The sequence below is a fragment of the Sturnira hondurensis genome, unplaced genomic scaffold (assembly GCF_014824575.4).
Source record: "Sturnira hondurensis isolate 20B ecotype Veracruz unplaced genomic scaffold, ASM1482457v3 Scaffold0020119, whole genome shotgun sequence".
In the NCBI taxonomy this organism is placed as follows: domain Eukaryota; kingdom Metazoa; phylum Chordata; class Mammalia; order Chiroptera; family Phyllostomidae; genus Sturnira; species Sturnira hondurensis.
Window position 1 is genome coordinate 3,943,906 of NW_028092750.1, and position 20,957 is coordinate 3,964,862.

The window sequence follows — 20,957 nt, forward strand, 5'->3', positions numbered from 1 at the left end:
TGAATAACTTTGGCAGAATGTATGTGTATGTGCATATTGTGTATGTTTTTATGTGACATGAATTCAAGTATAGGAGTCCCTTTCTCAGAGTCAAAACAAATGTGAAATTGCCTCAAATTTGTGATGAGGAAAAACAAAGCAAAGAACCTCTTAGTAAAACAGTCTCCACTAAAATAAGAATTCGGTTACTCAGCCTGGCTCAATGCCAGTAACTATTCTCCGTTTCAAGTTTATCTTGAGTGTCCTACACAAACATTATCAATCCAGAGGGCCCCACCTTGCACTCAAAGTGCATATGCCATGATTCCATTTTTGTAAAATAATATAAATATTATCCACGTATAGAGAAAAACCTGGAAATACACACAGGTGTATCTCAGAGATACTGCAGGCTGGGTCCCAGACCCCTGCAAAAAAGCAAGTGTCACATTAAAATGAGTCACAGGAAAGTTTAGGTTTCTCAGAGCACAGAAAATTCACAGTATACTGTAGTCTATTAAGTGGGCAATAGTATTATGTCTAAAAAGTGATGCACATACCTTAATTAAAAATACTTTATTGCTAAAAATGCTAACCACCATCTGAACCTGTTGGGAAAGTAGAACCAATAGACTTGCTGGATGTGGGGTGGCCACGAACCCCCAATGTGCTAGAAACTCAGTATCCAGGGAGCACAGGAAGGCGAGGTCGGCCCGTACATTAAAACGGTAACCTAGGTTCGTCCCTGGGCCATAGAGTCATGTGATTTTCTTTCCTTTTTGCCTCTTTTTTTCTAATTTGTCCACAACCCATAATTTTCCATGGATAACATACATTATAAAATACAAATTAAAAATAAAAGAGATCTTTCATACAGGGTCTTTAATATGCTTCTTCTGATTAGGCAACTCTTATTCTGTATTTTTGTCCACAAATGTAACAGGGAGCAGGCAAACCATAAGCGACTGCTTTTTCTGTTTGCAGATAACATTGTGACCAGCCTTCCCCACTGCTTCCTGCGTCCCTGTAAGATGTGAGCTTTCTCCTGGCAGGCGAATGAGTGAAGGAATGAAAGTGGCCTAGAGCAGCAAGTCGGGAAGGGATGGGGAAAATCACATGCTTAGTCTCCACTTAATACTGACGCTCTGGAAAAATTCATCTGAGAGCTGCCACACGGATTAGCCTGAAAGGTCAGGTGGGAAAGAGCCAGGGAGCTGTTTTGAGATGGAAAAGAGAATGAGAACCGTCTCTTACAGTCTACCTCCACTAACTCCCCACCTCTGGAGTTTTGAGATGGATGCTTGGTGGCTGCCCCTTGGGCCCTCTGCCCGGAGTCAGCCGGCACTTAGAACATCATAGAAACAGTGTGTGGCTGCAGCTGCTGCTTCGCTCTCCTGGATACGCCCCAGGAGGAGCCGCACCCTCAGCCACGAGACTGCTAACGTGTGCCATGAGCTCTGCACACAGAACTGTGGAGGTGGCAGGAATGCTGTGCAGGGGAAAGCACACGTGAAGATTTTGTGGTTGTTCAAGAAGTAAAATAAAATCTAAAAAGTGCACCAGGGATGGAGGTCAGAACCGGAAGAAAGAGACAGAATAAAAGAATGAGTACTACCCAAAGCAAATGGAACAGTCTGATGCCCATATGGAAGGGCTGGGAAGACTCCGGGAGGCTCTGACCACGGGAACGAGCGAGGGCCCGCGGTTCTGGGTACAGAGCCCCGCGCGCAGCAGCGCTCTCAGCGCGCCAGCCCACCCACCCCGGGAGCTTTGGCCCCTGATGCTCACCAGCCAGAGTTTTTATTCAGGGACTTCTCGTGGCACTTCACAAATACCACAGAAGACTTTCCCTTCTGCAGATGAGACACCTTCTCCCGGGAACAGAAGATCACCCTGGGAGGAGAAACATGGGTGTGAACACGCCACGTGGAGCCATGAAAAAGGCAGTTCAAAGACCAGTGGTTGAGTGAGGGCTGCTTAAATTCCACGGGATCCATCTAATTAATTGTTTTGATATTTTCAACAATTAACTGCTGACACGCAGGCCATTCTGGTCAGCAACACCTCTGAGTCAGAGGGTTATTTGAGGGCCTGGCCCACTGTTCAGCAACGAAGCCAGTAAATCAATCTAAACTGCATACAAAGAGCCTGCAGTGGCCTTGAAACCACAAGGCTCTCACCACGAGATGATGCAAAATGGGTTTCCCCACCCCCAAGTGTGTGCCTTAGGGGCTTCCCAAACCAGCCTCCAGGGGCTCTGCTAGGGAAATGGGGGCGCTGCTTCTCTAGCCACAACCTCTCCTTCTCTTTTTGTTTGTTGTAAAAGAAAATGACAAAAGAGAAGTAATAACTAATCGATATTAATTTGAAACATCATATTTGCATTAACAATATTATAGTGACACTGTAGTTGCAAAATCCCTGTCCATTTAGTATAAAGGTTTTCAACCCTATGGGGTTCTCTATGCGATTCGTTGTATAGATACGTGTGGGGTGGGCCCGGGGAGCAGGGTGAGATTCTCTTGGCATCTCATCCTCCTGGAAGAGGTTGGCGCTAGTCTTCGAACATCAAAGTAACATGCCCGAGGTTCTTTCCATAACTGCTTTGTGCTTGCAAGAAGCCATGCAAAACGAGAGGCTGAGATTCCCGACTTTTCCTCTCAGCTGCCACTCATAACTGTGACCAATAGGGGCTCCTGTCGTCCTCCCGTGAAATTCAGAAACACTACTACTTCCCTGGTGTGACAGTTAGAGAACACTCCACAAAAAATAGATAGGTGTAATTATCTAGCTGGTACGGTTTTCTTAAATTTTTAGATTACAGTTGACATTCAACTTTATATTAGTTTCAGATGTACAGCATACGGTGAACATTTATGTAATTTATTCATTAATTCCCACGGGAAGTCTAGTGCCCACCTGGTACCACATAGTTATCGACTATATTCCCAAAGCTATGCTGGACTTTACGTCCCCGTGACCACTTTGTAACTGCTAATTGTACTTCTTAACCCCTCCCCCTTTTCACTCAGCCCCCCAAGCCCTCTCCCATCTGTCAACCAGCAGTTTGTTCTCTGTGTCTATGAACCTGATTGTTTTGTTTGTTTGCTTATTTTGTTTTTTCAGATTCCACACACAAGTGAAATCATATGGTATTTATCTTTCTGTCTGACTCATTCCACTTACCAGCTAATACAGGTTTAATGACAAAGCGTATTAAAACTTCACCTGAGTGTGGAAGGCTCCAGAAACACTATCTCTAGGTAATGATATTAGAGAGAAGTCTGAAGGGAAGGAAGAAAAACGAATGCAATTACTTCTTTTGAGTCTCCCCTGCTTTCACTCTGATCTTCTCAACAGTAAAGCCAGAGCTGCCCCACCAGTCGGACCAGCTGAAGTAGGAGTCGCTTTTCCACTTGAGCTTCAGCATGAGCAGCTCTCCGATGTCCACCTCCGTGTAAATGAGGAAGGAGTACGTCTTGTTTGTGGAAACCTCGGGCCTGAACACAGAAACCAACAAATTTGGTTAGTTCTGGGAATCCAGGGGGGCTCCCCCCTTTTCTTCTTCCCAAGATGTAAAGCATTTTGTTGTTTGGGGGTGTTTTGGTTCACAGGCCAGCACTCAATCCACTGAGCTACACTGGCCAGGGCAGTTTGGGAGGTATTTCAAAAATGCGGAAAATGTCCAGCAAAATACTCAGGATGAATGCCAAAGGCGTTTAGTGTATTTCAAAAGATAGCTCCGCCCCTTTAATCAATGCTAACTTTTATCCTAACAATATGAACTATTTAATACAATTTTAAGAGGAAAAAATCCATTAGCCAGCTACTCAGAAACATTATTTTCATGGATTCTCTTTCAATTTGCATTGATACGTGAGCACGTGTTTCATTTGTAACAATCACGGTGCACGGACAATTCTCTGTTCTTTCTTTGTTCACTTCGTATTTTACCTTCCACACTTGCCCTGTTTTCCCTAGTTTTTATAGAGCCCCCATTTTCAGAGGCTAGATGGGTGGTGCTGATTTGTTAAATCCCAGCTCCCTTAACTGCGGCCTCAGTTTGGACGGACATTTACTTCGTTTCTGGTCCACGCCATCACATGCACCTCTGTAATGGACATTTCTGCCATACAGCTTTTAAAATTCTTTTGGATATTTCTTTTTCTCCATGGCTTGCTCCTCTCCTATTCCTCAGACCAACAGTCGGGGCAGGTGGCGGTGCGAGACAAGCCCACAGGCGGGAGGTCAGGCCATGCGCTACTCACAGGGTGAAAGGGATGTTCTCGCTCTCAGCCACCGTGCCGTACAGAGAGATCTCGAAAGCCTGGTTGGTCTGCATGTCATTCTTGGTCCCAGAAAAGTGAATCTTTACTTGGTAATGGAAGACTGTAGGGAGAAAGTTGAAGCAAGTGCTGATCAGTCTTAATGGAAACACCACAGCCCCCCCACGAAGCAGGCAACTCAGAACCACAGACTGGATTTCGCTAGGAGTCAAGCAAGAAGTGTTTATGCAGGACAGTCAGGGCGGCTTAAAAAGATTTCTTTGTGTCTGTACAGTGTCCGCTACTAGACAATTGAAACCTTGAGTTCTACTCCTTTTCAAAAAAGTGTGGTTATGGTGGATAGGGAAGTCCAGGTGTGTCTGAACTGCCTAGCAGCCCCAGAAAGCAGTCATCTTTGATGGGGTACTGGGGAGATGACGTCAAGAGGCCACATTTCCCATGATGCTTTCTCCATGAACTCCACCTCTTTCTTGGCCAGCTGGTCCCTTGGCAGCCTATACCAAGCATATTTGGCATTTGTTACTGTGTCAGTGTCTGTGACTACATTTCTCCATGTTTCATGGGTCTGTCTGGCCTCCTTACCCTGTGTTTATGCTCCCTGGGGTCAAAGGATCATGCCCATCCTCTGTCCCCCATCGTCTACCACAGAGTCTCACAATAGAACTTGTCCCGTTGTATCACCAGCAAGGCTGTACAGACCGTCAGCTCCTAGAGTGTCCTGTGTGGGAGACAGCCTCTGGAGGCGGGTACCTGAACTTGAACCTCTCCTTCCTGCTCTGCCCAACCCTACCAAAAATTCTGAGGAGATGGGATGGGGGAGAAGACAAGGGCATAGGAAAGGCAGCAGGCTTAAGGCACAGCTACTACAGGTGAAGAGAAAGCATTTGAGGTGAAACGGAGCCCTTGCAGGAGCGGCCGGGCCTGCCAGAGCCCCCCGGACATATGACGGAGCTCTGAGTGGTGCTGCGTGAACACCTGGGTCTCCTCCACACCTCACACACACGTCCTCGTTCTGAAGAGTCGGGGAGCCTGAGGGGTCTCTCGTGACTTACAAGCCTTCTCTGAATTAGAGGTGCTCCAAACCTCTGGGCCGCCAAGTGCACCTCAGAGATTATCACAAAGCACCTTACGAACCCAGAACTCTATCCGATACCTGCTCTGTGGGACTATTCTTTAATATCTTTCCTTTCCTGGCACTTCCACTGACTCCACATCAGCCAGCCCCCCTAATGTTAGTCCTTCTGGCCAGGTGTCTGGTTATCCCCTCTCCTGTCTCCCTTCAGTTCCTGTAGGTCCTGTTCTAAGCAAGCTGCCGGGTTTGAAATTCAACAGAGAACAAATTCATAATGAAATGGATATACTTCAGGAGGTTTGGTATATTCTCCCTCCCAGAAATAGTTATATTTTAAAGTAGAGGTGGTTCCTGCCTTCTCTTAAAGCAAACTTTAGAAGCTGGCAAACTTTCTCTGTAAAGGGCCAGATAGTAAATATTTTAGGCTTTGTAGGCCATACAGTCTCTGTCTCAGGAAAGCAGACTTAGTCAATACAGAAACAAATACAAGCGACTCTATTAATGAAACTCTATTTACAATAGCAGGTGGTGGGCCAGATGCAGCCCATGGGCCATAGTTTGCTGACCCTGGATGGATGGTTCCAAATGAGCTCTGAGCCTGGTGCTCACAGGCGGGTACCCACTAACGGTCACATTACAGAGGAGGGCGGCCAGCAGCGCTGCCACACAGGACAGTGTCAGGCGTGCCCTGGGCCTTGCTGGCAATGGGAAGCTGGACTTCAGTAAAATGGATCAGCACAACTCCCTCTCTACGCACAAACACACAAGTGAGGGCTCAGTGTTTAGTGACATCATTTTATCACCTCTGTTGCAATGAACAGCATCAGTGCGTGTGATGCAATGAGCAGGACAGAAAAAAAGGAAACAGGCCCTGGCTGGTGTAGCTCAGTGGATTGAGTGCGGGCCTGCGAACCAGACGATCATGGTTCGATTCCCAGTCAGGGCACATGCCTGGGTTGCAGGCCAGTTCCTGGCAGGGGACACACTGGAAGCAACCATACATTGATGTTTCTCTCCCTCTCTCCTTCCCTTCCCCTCTAAAGATAAATAAATAAAATCTTTAAAAAAAAGGAAACAGGATCAGATTGGTTTTCCTGTTGATAGCAGTCTCAAGCTTACCTTTGTAGGGCATCTGAGAACGAGTTTTCAGGTACATTTTGCTGCTTCTTTTGGCTCTAACCTTGTTGACCTCATAGCCCATGTTGTTGCAACGGTTCTTTCTGCAACTCAGGCAGAGCCCTTTATCAAAGGCTTCCTTCGAATTGCACCGGTAGGCCTTACTGGGATTTTCTTCATTCAACAGAGAGTCAATGAAGAGGTGAATGGAGCGCTCATGGGAGCACTTCACCAGCTGGTCCACATCTGGGGAGAAGCGAAGCAAAGAGAACTTTAACTCTGTAGAAGTCCTCAATGAGTGCCTCACCTAGCACGTCCGGAAGAGCTTAGGTGTGGTGTTAAGAACCAAATGACCTCAGGATCTAGTCCTATGACTTTTTGATTGTATGTTCTATGTACGGAGATATTCTTGGTGGCAGCTTCTCACCCACCTCCAATAATGTCAAAGTTGCAAACGTACAGGGAACTTCTGGCTTTACCACTGTCTTATACTTGTGTGTTTAGGAAGCTATAATACGAGATACCCAAGGCAGAAGTTGATTTTGCCCAGTTTTAATATATGCTTTATATCTAAAGCATATAATGATTCCAGATGCTTCTAGAAACCACATCATAAGAGCATAATTATTAAGTAAATATTAGTTTATCATAGATGCTACATAATATTCTAGGGTTCTATTACTACTAGTGATTTTTACATTAAATGAATCATAGAAACAATCATCAGTGTTATAAGGATGTACCTATTACCATAAGCTTTTATAATAATTGAAAATAGTAACAGGATGCTGTAAGTTTTATAATGTACACAAAAGTCCTGAGCATATTACCTACAGGTGCTTCCCACCGTCCACAAAGTATGCAACGTTCCCTTACAACAAACAATACATTGAACACAAGCTACCACAATCATCAAAGCAACTATTAAGCCAATGATATATTTTCTTCTTAAAATTTGAGGGCATTTGTTATTAGAGAATGATTGGTTTGTTCAAAATAACTCTTAAGTTATCTTGTTAACTTTAAAAGTTATAAGTCCAAAATAACTCTACTTGTTTTGCAAATGCGTTTGCAGTATGAGAGCAGGTGGCCAGAGAGCATTTGTGCTCCTGGAGGGCAGCAGGGGCTCCCTGTCTAAGCCACACCTGTCCTGTCTTTGCACTGTGAATGCAGGACTCAGTGCAGTTTGGGTCCCAGGACATGAGAGAGAAAATGCCTGACTGACCACAGGAAGGGGATCGTGCTGAACCTGGCACGTCATCTGAGCAGTAACTTGGCTAAATGTGCATATTAAAATGACCTATTTGTGGAGAATGGTTTGACACTGGGCCAAAAAGAGTTAAGAACACAACTCGCGTTTCATTAACTTCTAAATTATATTTACCTCCAAGGCCTCGCTCTGCAATCACGCGGATAGCTTCCCCAATGTTGCAGCCGGGTTGAAAAGTGCCTCCATTGGGATAAATGTCAACATGCCCCACTGGTTTCTGGATTCCAATACTCCGGCCAGGTGACCCTCTGGTGAATGTGTGTAGGACATCTACAAAATCCGCGTCATCAGGAGAAAGGCGACTTGGAGCTTCTGCGTACTCAAAGTTAGGTCCAGCTGGATCTAGGCCTTTGTGGGGGGGAAAAAGCCTCAGAGATTTTTGAATTCCTATTGTTCTGTCTCCTTCAGGATCATCTTAACATTCCACTGCTCACCACTCGAACAGAACTGGCAGCCACACAGATTCTTATTAGTTCTTGTTCAATAGAGATTAGATCTTTGAATCACTGGGAGTTAGAAAAGTAGGCTTAGGTCCTTCTAAAATGGAATTTGAGTCTCTTAAACCGACCATGAATTAGAAATTTTCACAGGATGACTTGATTTCCTTTCGTAAATTATTTTTAAAGTTGGTGAGGGGCCCTTCCTCAGTGGCAGGTTCTTCTTTCCTCTCTGAATGTGCCAAACCACCTACTACCACTGGCCCAGGTGAACGTTTTCCTGTTTCCAAGTGGCGGTCCTTTTTCATTTTCCCAGTCCTGGCGGGAGGAGTGACATGTGGGCTGCACACTAGCAAAGCCCGGGGCGGGGGGGGGAGGGACATTGGTGGGCTTCCTGTGCTTCTCTCTGCTCTCTTTCTCTTTGGCCAGTAGATCTGGCCACGAGAGCAAGGGCCGATATTCCATCTTGCTGCAGAAAGAGAGCCCTCCAGTGACACAATCAAGTGGCTAGGCAAACCCAGAAACACACACACACACACACACGGGCATTTGACAAACATTCTCGCCCTCTTTCAGGATGACGGGCATCTCAACTCTTTTGTTGTAAGAGAAATGGCACTGCTTTCTTACCGGTGATTCTGTTGACCTTCTTATTGGTCAGACTTCCTGCAATGCCTGCAGCGTGGGCTCCAAGGCTGTATCCCAAGAGATGGAAGTTGTCCAGAGGATAGTTAAATTCCTCCTTCGGGAGAGAGAAAGAAGAAAAAGGCTCTTACAGTTCTTTGCAAGAGATCAAAGCTAAAAGAAGTGAAATGAACATAAGTGTTGTTTCCAACATATTGGCAATACTGGAAACTAATTCTACCTATTTAAATTTTGTGTTACAGATAAGACATACACTCTAGTGTTGAGTGTTCTCTTTCCTTAACAATGTATTTGATTTAGAAAGTATTTCAATACATCTGAAATTGAAATGTATGGAAATCTTAATTTCCATACATCTGAAAATATCTGTATGCATATAAATGCTGTGTCGATTTAAATATAGATATATGTACGTGTATAGACACACATACACAAATTTAGCTTTAGCCCACTATCTCTTACTCTAGATGCCCTGCATCACTTTATTCTTGAATGTTAGCCAAGCAATGACTAAAAATCAGGAACTATTACAGGGGAAGGGAATGCAGACACGTATGGTCCAGCCTCCTCATTCAACAGATGGGATGAGGAGCCAGGGAAGCGATCCGATTTGCCCAAGTTCGTGTTCCTGGTTAGCAAAAGAGGCAACCTTTTAAGGGTCAGTCCAATAAACATAGCTTATTGCTTCCTGCCATGGAAGCCAAGCAAATGACTTCAGTAATTTGGCCCTGTCTGAGAATTAGCTTCCTTTCAGCCTCAAGAAAACTTCCAAAGGTAGGTTTCAGAGGACGGTGTCAGGGAGTCGTGCGGGTAAAAGTGTCAGCTAAGTTGGAACTCCTGACCCTGGGCCACCTCACTCACATCCTATGGACTGTCCCTGCCATGTTCTTCCTGCTCAACTCCATCCCTCCCATAACGCTCAACAAAAATGTGGGCCTTTAACCCACTCTAAGGAACAAGTTCTAGTAACATCTTCATCAAGGAGATGAGTACCCTAACAGGTCAGAGCCAGGATAAAACTGCACGCGCCAGCCAAATGACAGGGTAGGAATGGCCCGAACAGGACACCTTCCTGATGCCCAGAAATAACAAGTTTTCTCTGTTCTTCCCACTTAGTTCTTGGTCTCAGCAAATCTATTCACTATGAAAATATCAAAGGACAGAGCAGGGCAGGACCACGCCTTGGCTTTATAGTTTTATCCTTCTTATTATAGTGCTGCTTTTGGATAAAAAATAATGCCAGTGTCCATCCTGCAAATTTGAATTACCCCCAGAAAATACCTATATCTAAGTGAAAAGGGACAAAGACCAACCCCTTGTCCAGCTCTAGCCAGCAGGTCTGCGCCGGACACATAAGGCCCCTACCCCCAGGCTCACCTCCATCCAGTTGATGAACGTGGCCACATCCTTTCCCACCAGCTTGGTGTGGCCGGCGGACACTGGGTAGTGCTGCTGGGCCCGCAACAGCCAGTCCACCACGATGACGTTGGAGTCGGGCTCCCTCTTATACAGGGCAGCCACAAGTTTGGGCACCCAACTTTCATACATTCCTGTTACCTGAAGAGGACGATACAAGTTTTCTTAAAACACCCACCTGCAACTTGTCCAGATATGTCAGCCCATTATACCTACATTAAGCGGGGGAAAATAAACCTGAGAGGAAACCGTAGGCTCAGACAGACGAACCAAACCACACGAGAGATGGTTCAGAGACTGTGCCCACCCCTCCCGAGACAAACTTGAGGATGCCCACAGAAGGGCACGCTGAGCTCAGGGATGGCAGACGGCAGCTCACCGTGCTTCCAATTTTAACAGCACGGTTTATGAATTCAGGAAAACGCCAATAATTTATGCTATTAAAAGAAAAGATCAATCTGAACAAGTTAAAATTGTGCAGTAGAGTTACAGACCGTCTTTATTTTAAAAATACATTTCAGTGCTACCAGTTAGGCTAATAAATGTTTCCCAATAGAATTATTTTGGCAGCTATAAACACCCTTTTTTTCTTATGAAAGGGTCACACATAACATTTCATGTGCTGATAAAAAAATAGTTTTAAACATGATAATAGTTTTAAACACGCTCATCTCTCCCAAAAGAAGATGTGTTTGCTTAGCAATCTCTTTGCCAATATATAACAAAATGATCAACTTCAGCTCCGACTCTTTCATAAATGGCTCAAATTCTTCATTATCAGTGTGGAAATTAGTGAAGTTCGATGCTCATATTTCCCTAATTATTATATTGGGCCTGTTTGGAGCTAAGCAGACTGCCAACAGTAATTCTTTGTTTCTTGTTTAATAAAAAGGCCCCAAAATTTGAAGTCAAAAGAACTATGGGGTCCTCAGATTAACTCTGATTATGTAGGCACTGGACACCTGTGAAAAGATGCACGCTTCAAAACAGTAGAAATGCATTTTAAAAACTGCAGATTATAAATTGTACATCACCCTGCCATAAACTGGCACACAGCAACAACCTGATTTAAATTCCCAAATCTACCCACCCTTAACATGGCCTGAGAGCAGATCATATAGTAGCCAGAGTAAAGGTTAGTCGCCATGTACTCAGCAAAGAAGATTCTGAAATCCATGTGCCCGGCAGTTTTTCAGGGGAATCCTGTAAAACCTTTCACCTTATGGGAAACATCATTCAGAACTTTGATCTACGTGGTGGGTTCTTTCAGACTTACGCTTCCGTTTTGTTTTGTCTGTTTTCTAGACTAAACTATCTAAACACGACGGCTTGCTTCACTCCTGACGCTAACAAACTACACAGTCTCTCAACATGTTGCTGTGCTTTGCGATACAGTAAAGCAGGCCTGGGACTCAGAGGGTCTTGGTTCCGGCCCCAGCTCTCCCACTCACTACTTCTACAAACAGCATGGCGCTGCTTTCACCTCACTGACACCTTCAAAGGGGACAGACTCGGGGGACCTCAGAATCACCCTCCACATCAGAAATTCCTTCTTGGAAGCCCTGGCTGGTGTAGCTCAGTGGATTGAGCGCGGGCCCGTGAACCAGAGTATCGTGGTTCGAATCCCAGTCAGGGCACATGCCTGGGTTGCGGGCCAGTTCCCTGCAGGGGACCCATGGGAGGCAACCATACATTGATGTTTCTCTCCCTCTCTCCTTTCCTTCCCCTCTAAAGACGAATAAATAAAATATTTTTTAAAAAGAAATAAATTCCTTCTTGGGTCCATCTGGTTTCCAGTTTATTTGCAGTGATAAAATCCCATCTCTGTGGCTATTTTAAGTGGGAAGAGAAAACAAAAAAAAATACAAAAGTGATGTTAATCCATCAGGAACTTCCTTAAATCATCTTCGAATGTGGCCCAGCGAGTCTGCTTCAAGTCTGGGCAGAGCCTGGGTCTTTGAGAGGACCTGTAGAACCCCCACCTCACACATGAGACCATGAAGCATTGGTCCTGCCCCCCCCACCCCCACCCCCACCCGTCTCCTCCATTCGAGACCAGGGGCCACCCTGAGCAGCAGCTTCTCAAGAGAGAAGGATGTCATTCCTTCAGAAAGTAATGTGAATGCCTCCTCCTTCCAGCTAGGGACCTCCCACATCACAATGCAAAGCCTGTGCTGAAAGCCGGGGCAGAGCTCCAGCGCGGCCCTGCGCCCCTGCACTCTCAGCATGCCTTCTGGGTTCTCGCCACAAAGCTGCAGAGCCTCCCCACTTCCCTGAGTCCTCAGCCCTTGAGTCACTGAGCAGTTTACCTCAGACAAGGCAGGAAACTCTGGTTTGCTGTTAGGCCTTATTAAAAGTTTTTCTATACTATCAGTGTTTCCAAATGAGGCAACCTGCCAAAGAGCAAGTAGCCCAACTTACTCCTGCTGTGACTGATCCTTGTATTAACTGCCTATCAACTAGCCGAATCCTTCCTGTTTGAATTCAACATACTGTAACTAACAGAAACAGGTGGGAAACCCAAGGAAGTCCCTACCGTCTTCAACTCTGGAAAGGTATTATTTTCTAGACTTTTCTTCTGAGCTTCCTTAAATCTGTTCCAGTTTTTATTTATTTTTTATTATCAGATACACAGCCCAACTGAAGCCCCTCCCCCCACTCTGGCCACCTGCACCAGGGGGTCCAGCCAAACTCACCAGGGAGCTCACTGAGGTGAGCTCAACCCAGCCAGGCTGGTTGTGCAGACCAGCCAGCTCCATGCAGTGACACTCAGCCCCAGCCAGCGGCCAAGCCCCTGAGCCCAGGCCCTCAAAAGGTCAGGGCCTCAAGGTAAAGAACACAAACAGGCTGAGCAGACAGGAGGACCGGTGAGGACAATGGCACCAAGCCCTGATAAGGGGTTAGCTGCGTCATCTCAGTATGTTCTTTCTTATGAGAAAGAACAGAAAGTACGTTTTTAAAAACTTCATGAAGTATAAAACTCTCTCAGGGATAAGCTGTGGGAGACATTCAATTTATTTCTGTCATATAAGTGCTTATTAAGTTTAAACTTTTCTGAAAAGTATTAAAAGCCAAGTTCTATAGACAATCAAAATATCTCTAAACCACTATCAAAAAGTAAACCACCATTTACTTTTTCTATTTAAATCTTCTGAAATATAAAAAGATTTATGTTAGGAATTTGGATATGTATACTTATCAAATGATATGTAATTTAATATATTAACCCTAGTAAGTAGATATATTTTGTTAGAATAAACTTCCATGTAAATTCTATTAGGAGTTGCCTTCATCTCCATAAAAGTTTTAGCAACTGTCCTTCGCTGTCAGTAATGGTTGGGAATAGAAGTATGTCAATCGAATTAGATTCATCGAATTAGAATTTAGTACCTATTACTGTATTTGCAAGCTCTGACACAATGAAAATATCTCCTTAATCATCCATTTTATTGAAGTCTTTTTTAATAAACAATGAAATCTGCTCATGGGGGAATTAAATTATTCAAAACCACCTGAAGTACATAAGTAAGAACTGCACCCCGTATAGTGACTACCTGGCATATTTAGAAAGAACTAGTTTATTCACATTCTTTTCAAGTAAATGTAACTGCAGTTTTCACCATTTCTAACCATCTTGCATGACAGTTCACCGGCTAGCCCTTTTTCACCTCTGGAAAAGCTCCCTAAAGTTTATAATTGGACAATATCAGAAGTGGTGGGATGTCTAGACCAACCTCTCTGTTTTACAGATCAGTAAACTGAGGCCCAGAGGTGAGAAGGGCTTTGATCGGAATCCCAGAGCAGGAGAACCGAAAAACCAGAACTGGAACGAACACCTCCTCACTCCACTCCGGTCCCCCTCTCACTCTCACGGGTTGTCTTCCTTAGAAAAGAACCTCAGGGGACGTCCTGGTAAACCAGGATCATGCCAAGTTTCCAGCGATTCCCAAAAATGATAACTACATTCTGCTCTACAGCTGAGCAAAGCCTGTTCTCACCTCACGGGAATGGCTGGTTGGAGGGCACCGATGGGGCCCCCAAGGTAAAGCAAAGGTCAACGTGGCCTGGGTGAGGTACTCATGAATCTGTGACTTTATATTCCACAATCCTGCCTTCTTTCAACTTTAAAGCAAAGCCATCCAGAAACAAGCAGAAGCGTGGGATGTGGAGACCCATCACTGGGTTCCTGACACAGCCATCACTGGTTGGGACGTGAGTCCACCCCCATCCACTCCTTTCTAAAGAGCCTCTCTTACCGTCCAGCCATGGATGACCACGAAGGTTTTGCTGCTGTGGTTGAAGTGGCAGTCAGCCACAGATTCTGGTACCCCAGGACGGAGGTGGCAAGTGTCCTCAGCTGTGTCTTCAGGGGTCCTTAGAGAAAATTTGCTTTCAATGTCTTTAAAATCTTTTTCTCCTGTAATTTCTGAAAAGGAAAAATTGGATAGAAAGTTAATTGGAAGATTGTTTCCTTTTTCACCAGCAAGATGTCTTTTTAAATGTTAGCAATAAGAAAAGTTAGTGACACAGGAATCTTTTGTATTGAGTGGCTCCCACGCCCATGGCAGGACGCATCAGTTCAGGAGATTTTCAACAATCATGTAGTGTGTTGTTCAGAAATACTTGGGCTGCGTATGAATCACAGTTAACTCTTTCTCCAAATATGTCTTTTCCTACTTTTGTCTTTAGTCTTCCACAAAGTCAAAGCTTAAAAACCTACCACAAAGGTGGTTTGGGAAAGAATCCACTTTGGTTCTTCATAAATAATCCCAAAACAAAGAAGGACAGAAAGGAAACTTTTATTGTCCCTCTGGACAATCAAGTCCAATAAGCTGTATTGCAGATAAAATCAGACTATTTTACAAAGCAAACATGGTCAAAGGGAAATTATAGTATGGAAAAAATATTTGATTTCTTGTCAAGTCAAAAGTAATCTGTTTATTCACTATAAGAAGGCAATAACTTATAGATTTCAGACTTCACTATTTAAAACTTTCAGAAGATAATTAACTTGGGTTGCATTAAAATACTTCTCTTTTGGGGGGGTGGGGGGTATAAAGATGTGCATTAAAATACTTCTAATTTCTGAAGCTAAACTTCCTCTTTTCACAATTCAAAAGCTGAAAACCTGTGATTTTTAGATAACATTGCAAAAGAGAGGCCAAAAATAAAAATAAGAATGCTGTCATACATGGGATAACAAGCATCTGATGAATCTTACCACAGATTTATCTGAGGACTGGCCAACATTTTTCTTTTTAATCACTTTTCAAAATTCCTGAAGCACTCTTGTGGTTACCTCTTGCTAAGTGAGTCATTATATGTAACAAGTTGATCACACACAGGTACTCACACACACAATCTCCAGAACCTAAACATTCTAAGATAATTTATTCAAATCAGAGATTGATATATAAAGCTCCTTTTTAATTTCCTATAGTAAGATTACACTTGAAATTCGCTAATCCATCAAAAATACACTCTGCTTTTCATCTTATTTGAAGAGGCAGGGCTTCTTCCTTTCTCTTCCTAACCAGAAAGCACTCTGGTGGCTTATTATTTATCTGACAGCGGAAAAAAAATACATTGTATGTTTATGATCTGATTCTGCTTTCAATATGCAAGAAGTTCTTTTATTGTTGGAAAGTGTTCTAGATAACTTGAAGCTAAATTAGTTTCCCTCCCCCATATCTCTCCCCATCAAATAGCTCATGCCCCCTCTCTACCCGTCTTATTTTAACATGTTTGATTAAGCAGTCTTTTTAGAGCAGGATAATCTGAAACCTGGCAGATGGCTCTCACCCACCACCTATTTGCCAAACTGACATTTAAAGACTTGCCTTTCACAACTCCAGAGAACACTACTCACTTTTAGTCTATTTTTCCCTAGAATTATGCAATGTGATGGCCCTGGTGTTGCTAGTAATTTTGAAATGGTTAAGAGTATTCTTTGTAATTATTAAGGCTGGCTTTGTACATTTGCACACCCACAGTGTATTCAGTCTGTAGACCCTGTATCAGATTGTCTGAATAGCTCACGGAGAGCTCCGATTTCCCACGACTGAGATTTAATGCTGGGTACGTAGCTGGCAAAGGAGAATAATTGGAAATTCATACATTCTCAAGCAAACTTTNGATTAAGCAGTCTTTTTAGAGCAGGATAATCTGAAACCTGGCAGATGGCTCTCACCCACCACCTATTTGCCAAACTGACATTTAAAGACTTGCCTTTCACAACTCCAGAAAACACTACTCACTTTTAGTCTATTTTTCCCTAGAATTATGCAATGTGATGGCCCTGGTGTTGCTAGTAATTTTGAAATGATTAAGAGTATTCTTTGTAATTATTAAGGCTGGCTTTGTACATTTGCACACCCACAGTGTATTCAATCTGTAGACCCTGTATCAGATTGTCTGCATAGCTCACGGAGAGCTCCGATTTCCCAGGACTGAGATTTAATGCTGGGTACGTAGCTGGCAAAGGAGAATAATTGGAAATTCATACATTCTCAAGCGAACTTTTATCTGGAGACCTTTATTTCACTTTCCAAGGAAATTATTTTTCATTGTAAGTTACAGAAAGCATAATGAAGTGTTTGACCAGAATATACTACCACTCTATATGCTATGTGTGGCTTTCAATTCTAAGTCAGTTCTATCTGACTTTGAAATCGTAAACATCCGTCTTACCTTCTCCTGACGTTCTGATAGGAATTTTCCTTCTACAGGCATTTGTAACCCTTCGAGGATATCTCAGCATCCTGAAAATATGTGCTTTGGGAACCTCTATCAGCCCTGACTTAGCTGACCTGGGCCATGTAGAGACAGGGAGGAGGGAGGGGCCTGAGAGCAGGCAGTCAGTCTGTGCCACTGTCCAGCACACACAGGGCTGCGCCTGCCTGGCAGGTGAACTGGCTCTACTTCACTGTTAGTAAGGAAATTGCTGTCTCCATACCTGGAAATGGCATTGGTGACTCTGCGTATTCTTTCAAGGGGATACGAATTTTTATCAAGTCCCTTTAGAAATTCGAGCCATCTTAGAATAATAAAAAGGGGATCTACCTAAGGTGTATTTCTTTACAAGAACCTCCATCCTGAATTCAGTTTTTCATATCAGCAATGCCACCCTGGCCCCATCATGCCTGTCCTTATTAAGCACCAAGGGGAAATACTGGGGGGGGGGGGGCAGGCAAATTATAAATTAATGCATTCTGTGGCTATGTAATCTTTATTCCTAAATTCCTAAATAGATAGCTAAAACTCTAAGCGTGCACATAAAGACAGAGAATTTATCTTAGTGTGGATAATAACTGACAGAGACAAAGTTAGGCAGAGAAGTCAAAGCACTTTAAGGATTTAAATTTAGAGAGGGTGTATCATTGTTTCCTGAAAAGGAAAAGCATGGAGCATCCCAGAAAAGATATTCTAAAGGCAGCTCACCGTCGTTAGACTAATTTGATTGACATTTAGAAGAATTCAGGAGGTACACTAGCTCAATTATAATGTGGTTCTTTTTGAAGTTTCTACTTTCTCCCTCGCTCTCTCGCTCTCGCTCTCTCTCTCATACACACACGCTCCTAAAGGACCTCCTCAGTAATTTGTATGCTCTCTAAGACCGACGGTCCAAGTTATTGACTCAAGCAGCTTCTGCGGAATGCCAAGGAACAAGATGAATTGGTGGAAACAAAAAAAACAAGTTCAGTGAGAAGGAAAAAAATCAATATTGTTATCTGACTGAATTGATTGGTCCTTTCAGATATTCCAATGCAGACAATACAGACTTATTTAATGAGCAGATTAGCTTTTCATTTATGCATATAAAATGTTGGTAAAAATAGAGGTAGTGAATTGCATAGCCCATTTTTTCCTCCAAGAATAAAGCAGGCAAGGAGGGCTGAGCTAAAAATACACCCTCTGAAAGAAAGTAAAAATTTTCCTTTGAAACTCTTCCCCACTGCCTGACTCCCACCTTTCAATACAGCTATTAATCAATCAATCGCTTGCCAAGCTCTGCAAGAGGGATCTGCTATTTTGCTGTCATCAGCCAGCATGTTTAATTCAGACGTGAGCCTGGAATTCACTGTGGCCAGTCAAAAGGAACTTCAGCTGCTGAGCACTGACCCGTACGCTGGTCTCCTGGCTCTTCAGGTTTCCTGGAGAGGCCACACAGAGGTTTGCTGTGGCTTCCAAGAACAAGGAACCTGAGGGCAAGGCCTCCTGTCCGCATGCTCTTCTTAGAATGAACTGGGGAATGACTGAGTCAGAGTCAGAGCTGGGAGGTGCTGCTTACCATTCCCTCACCCCTGTGTGTTCCTGCTCTGAACCTCTTGCATTCTCAGATGAATCCCTCTGGAGGAGAAAAGGGATGGGGAGTCACTGAGGTAGGAGAGGCACAATATAAGGGGGAGAGCGAGAGGCTAGACTGGCAGGCATTCATTGCGAGTCTACTTAAAAATGCTTCCTCGGTGCATGTACAGCCAGGAAAAGCAAGTGGTGGCTAAAATCCAATTTAATGTATGAATCACTCGTGTCCACGTAAAGCAGAGTAAGAATTAGAGGGGCCTGAGAGAAATTTGAGTCCGGTCCAAACTCCCCTTCAGAGTTGGGGGATATCAACTCTGAGAGGCGACACTGATGAACCCCTAAGGCAGGCTAGCAAGAACTTACACTCCGGATGACACACCTCTGTGTGTGCTTTGTGGGGAAAGGAACACTACACTACGGTGCACTTGTTGAAAGCAGGAAGGAATGTGGCGTCTGTCCCACGGTCTTTCCGGATGGTGTGAAACGCTATGGGGGGTGCGGGGGTGGGGGGCGTGACACCCACGAGATGATTAAGACTTTCTAACTGAACTCTAGTGTTCTCCAACTCATCGACGGAAAAGATACATGTCCTCTTTGGCCAATTCAGCTTTGGTGGGATCTACTTTTCTTAACCTAGCAAAAATGTTCTTTCACAGAATTCAGCTCTGAAATAAACTCTCCTCGGCAATAAAAGTCGTGGACAAACCGGACTGCAACCTGAACCAGGCTGGCGCGTGCCGCCTGAGAGGGCTTCCAAGCACCGCCCGGGAGAGCAGAGGAGAAAACGCCGCCTCGGTTTACTGCTTGTTTCAGTTGCCGGGTTTTGGTTTTTGTTGGGGCGGGGGCGGGTCTGTATTTTATTTATCGTTAAACACACGCACGCACAGCTGTAAGTTCTGTGTTGGCTTCAATAGGCCAAGTAGTTAATCCTTTTAGTTGCTGCTGTGTTAGCTGAACCAAGGTTCAAGTTAAGCAGGCTGCGTTTGTGGCGTCTCTAACCCCCACCCTCACCCCCGCCGCACTAAAGAAATTCGCCTCTGGCCTCCAAAGCTTTATCCCTGGCGAGCCGGCGGCTGCGGAACAGTAAGAGGAGCCAGTGCAAATCTGGCAACCCCCAGGCCCTCGATCAGGAGGGATGCCCAAGCTGTCGGGCTCTGAGAAAAGCCGAGCGTGCGAGAGCGGCAGCTGGAGAGCTTGCCCGCGTCCGGACGCCTGCAAGATGCAGCGTCTCCGGGCCTCCGCGCCACGGGTCCCGGGTCCCCCACTCCCATCTCGACGCGGAGTGAGAGTTCCCTGTGCATCCTTGCAGGGAACCCTTCCCCGCTCCCTGGGTCCAGAAGGGACCACTTTCTGCCAGCGCTCCCACAGGCGGGGGCTGAGTCGCCGCCACAGCCTAGCCAGGGTCACCTTGGCCCGCGTGCCTTTCATTCCAGGGCCGCCCGCCACCCTGCCCCGATCGGGGATGGGACTGCCGGGCACTGCCGTCTGGACCCTTCCTCCCTCCTCCGTCGTCCCGCCCCTCGCACTGCCCCTGTCCCTTCCCGGCTGAGCCCAGGCGCCCGCAGCACGGCCTCAGCTGGCGCGGAGGGGGACAGCGCGGGAACCTGGGAGCGCGGGAACTGCTAGCGGCCCCCGCGAGATCGGAGGGAGAACTCTCTCCCTGCCTCTCCCGGATCCCGCCTGGGTGACCTCTCCGAGCAGCGCTCGGGCTAGGCGAGCCCTCGGTGCGCATCCGAATCCCCTGCCGACTCCCGCCTTCTCATCCTCCAGACGCGTGGAAGGGGCCGCTGGGCCAAGTCTGCAGGTGAAGGGGCGTCTGCGCGCAAAACTTACGGTTGGCGGCGGCCACCCCTCTGCGGAAGGCGGTCAGACTCTGGAGACACACGCCCAGAGCCACCAGGAGCAGCGCTCTGCTCTGCATCTCGAGGCTTGTCGCTTGGTCTGAGCTGCGGGGCACGGGGCACGGTCCGGAGTGTGGGCAGACTGATGCACCTTGAAGCCCGAGGCAGAGCCTCGGTTCTGCGCGGGGCAAAGCAGAGAGCCGGGAAGCTAGAAGTAGCAGGTTTCCTCGGAGGAAGAGAAATCGAGTCTGACACTGTTTCCACGCCAAGGCTGCTTATGTGACTGGAAATATGCAAATAAACCTCATCACCTATTGGCTGTAAAATCATAAGTTGGGAGGAGGGCCCTCAATTCACTTCCAAATGTTGGAGCAAACTGTAGTGAAGATCAACCCTGCCAACGAGAAGAGGGTGAAAGGGCAGAGGGGAAATGTGCTTTCCCTTATTCGCTCTTCCTAAGGATCTGGCTCTCCAGGGCCCCCTATGCAAGCACCAAATACGGGTTCATGTGGATTTGTGGTAAATACTCCTCAATCACCAGTTTTCCAAGGAGGGGGCGTTAAGCTGTTAAACTGCATTTTGTCCAAACTT

General features: G+C 45.4%; 1 protein-coding gene across 3 annotated transcripts in view; it reads right to left on the reverse strand.

Moving 5' to 3' along the window:
* LPL (lipoprotein lipase) overlaps positions 1-20,635 on the reverse strand; it is a 23,145-nt gene extending 2,510 nt beyond the window's left edge. The window contains exons 1-9 of one of the 3 annotated variants that reach the window (XM_037028658.1): positions 20,359-20,635; positions 14,478-14,647; positions 10,183-10,362; positions 8,791-8,902; positions 7,838-8,071; positions 6,457-6,699; positions 4,248-4,368; positions 3,297-3,479; positions 1,768-1,872 (exon numbers count right to left, since the gene is read on the reverse strand). In XM_037028658.1, the coding sequence (XP_036884553.1) occupies positions 1,768-1,872; positions 3,297-3,479; positions 4,248-4,368; positions 6,457-6,699; positions 7,838-8,071; positions 8,791-8,902; positions 10,183-10,362; positions 14,478-14,647; positions 20,359-20,446 (1,436 nt within the window). In that variant the 5' untranslated portion in view covers positions 20,447-20,635. Of the gene's footprint in view, positions 1-1,763; positions 1,873-3,296; positions 3,480-4,247; positions 4,369-6,456; positions 6,700-7,837; positions 8,072-8,790; positions 8,903-10,182; positions 10,363-14,477; positions 14,648-20,358 lie in introns of those variants that run through there. The other 2 variants (XM_037028657.1, XM_037028660.1) reach the window with 2 other exon arrangements.
* Between the last annotated feature and the right edge of the window lie 322 nt (positions 20,636-20,957).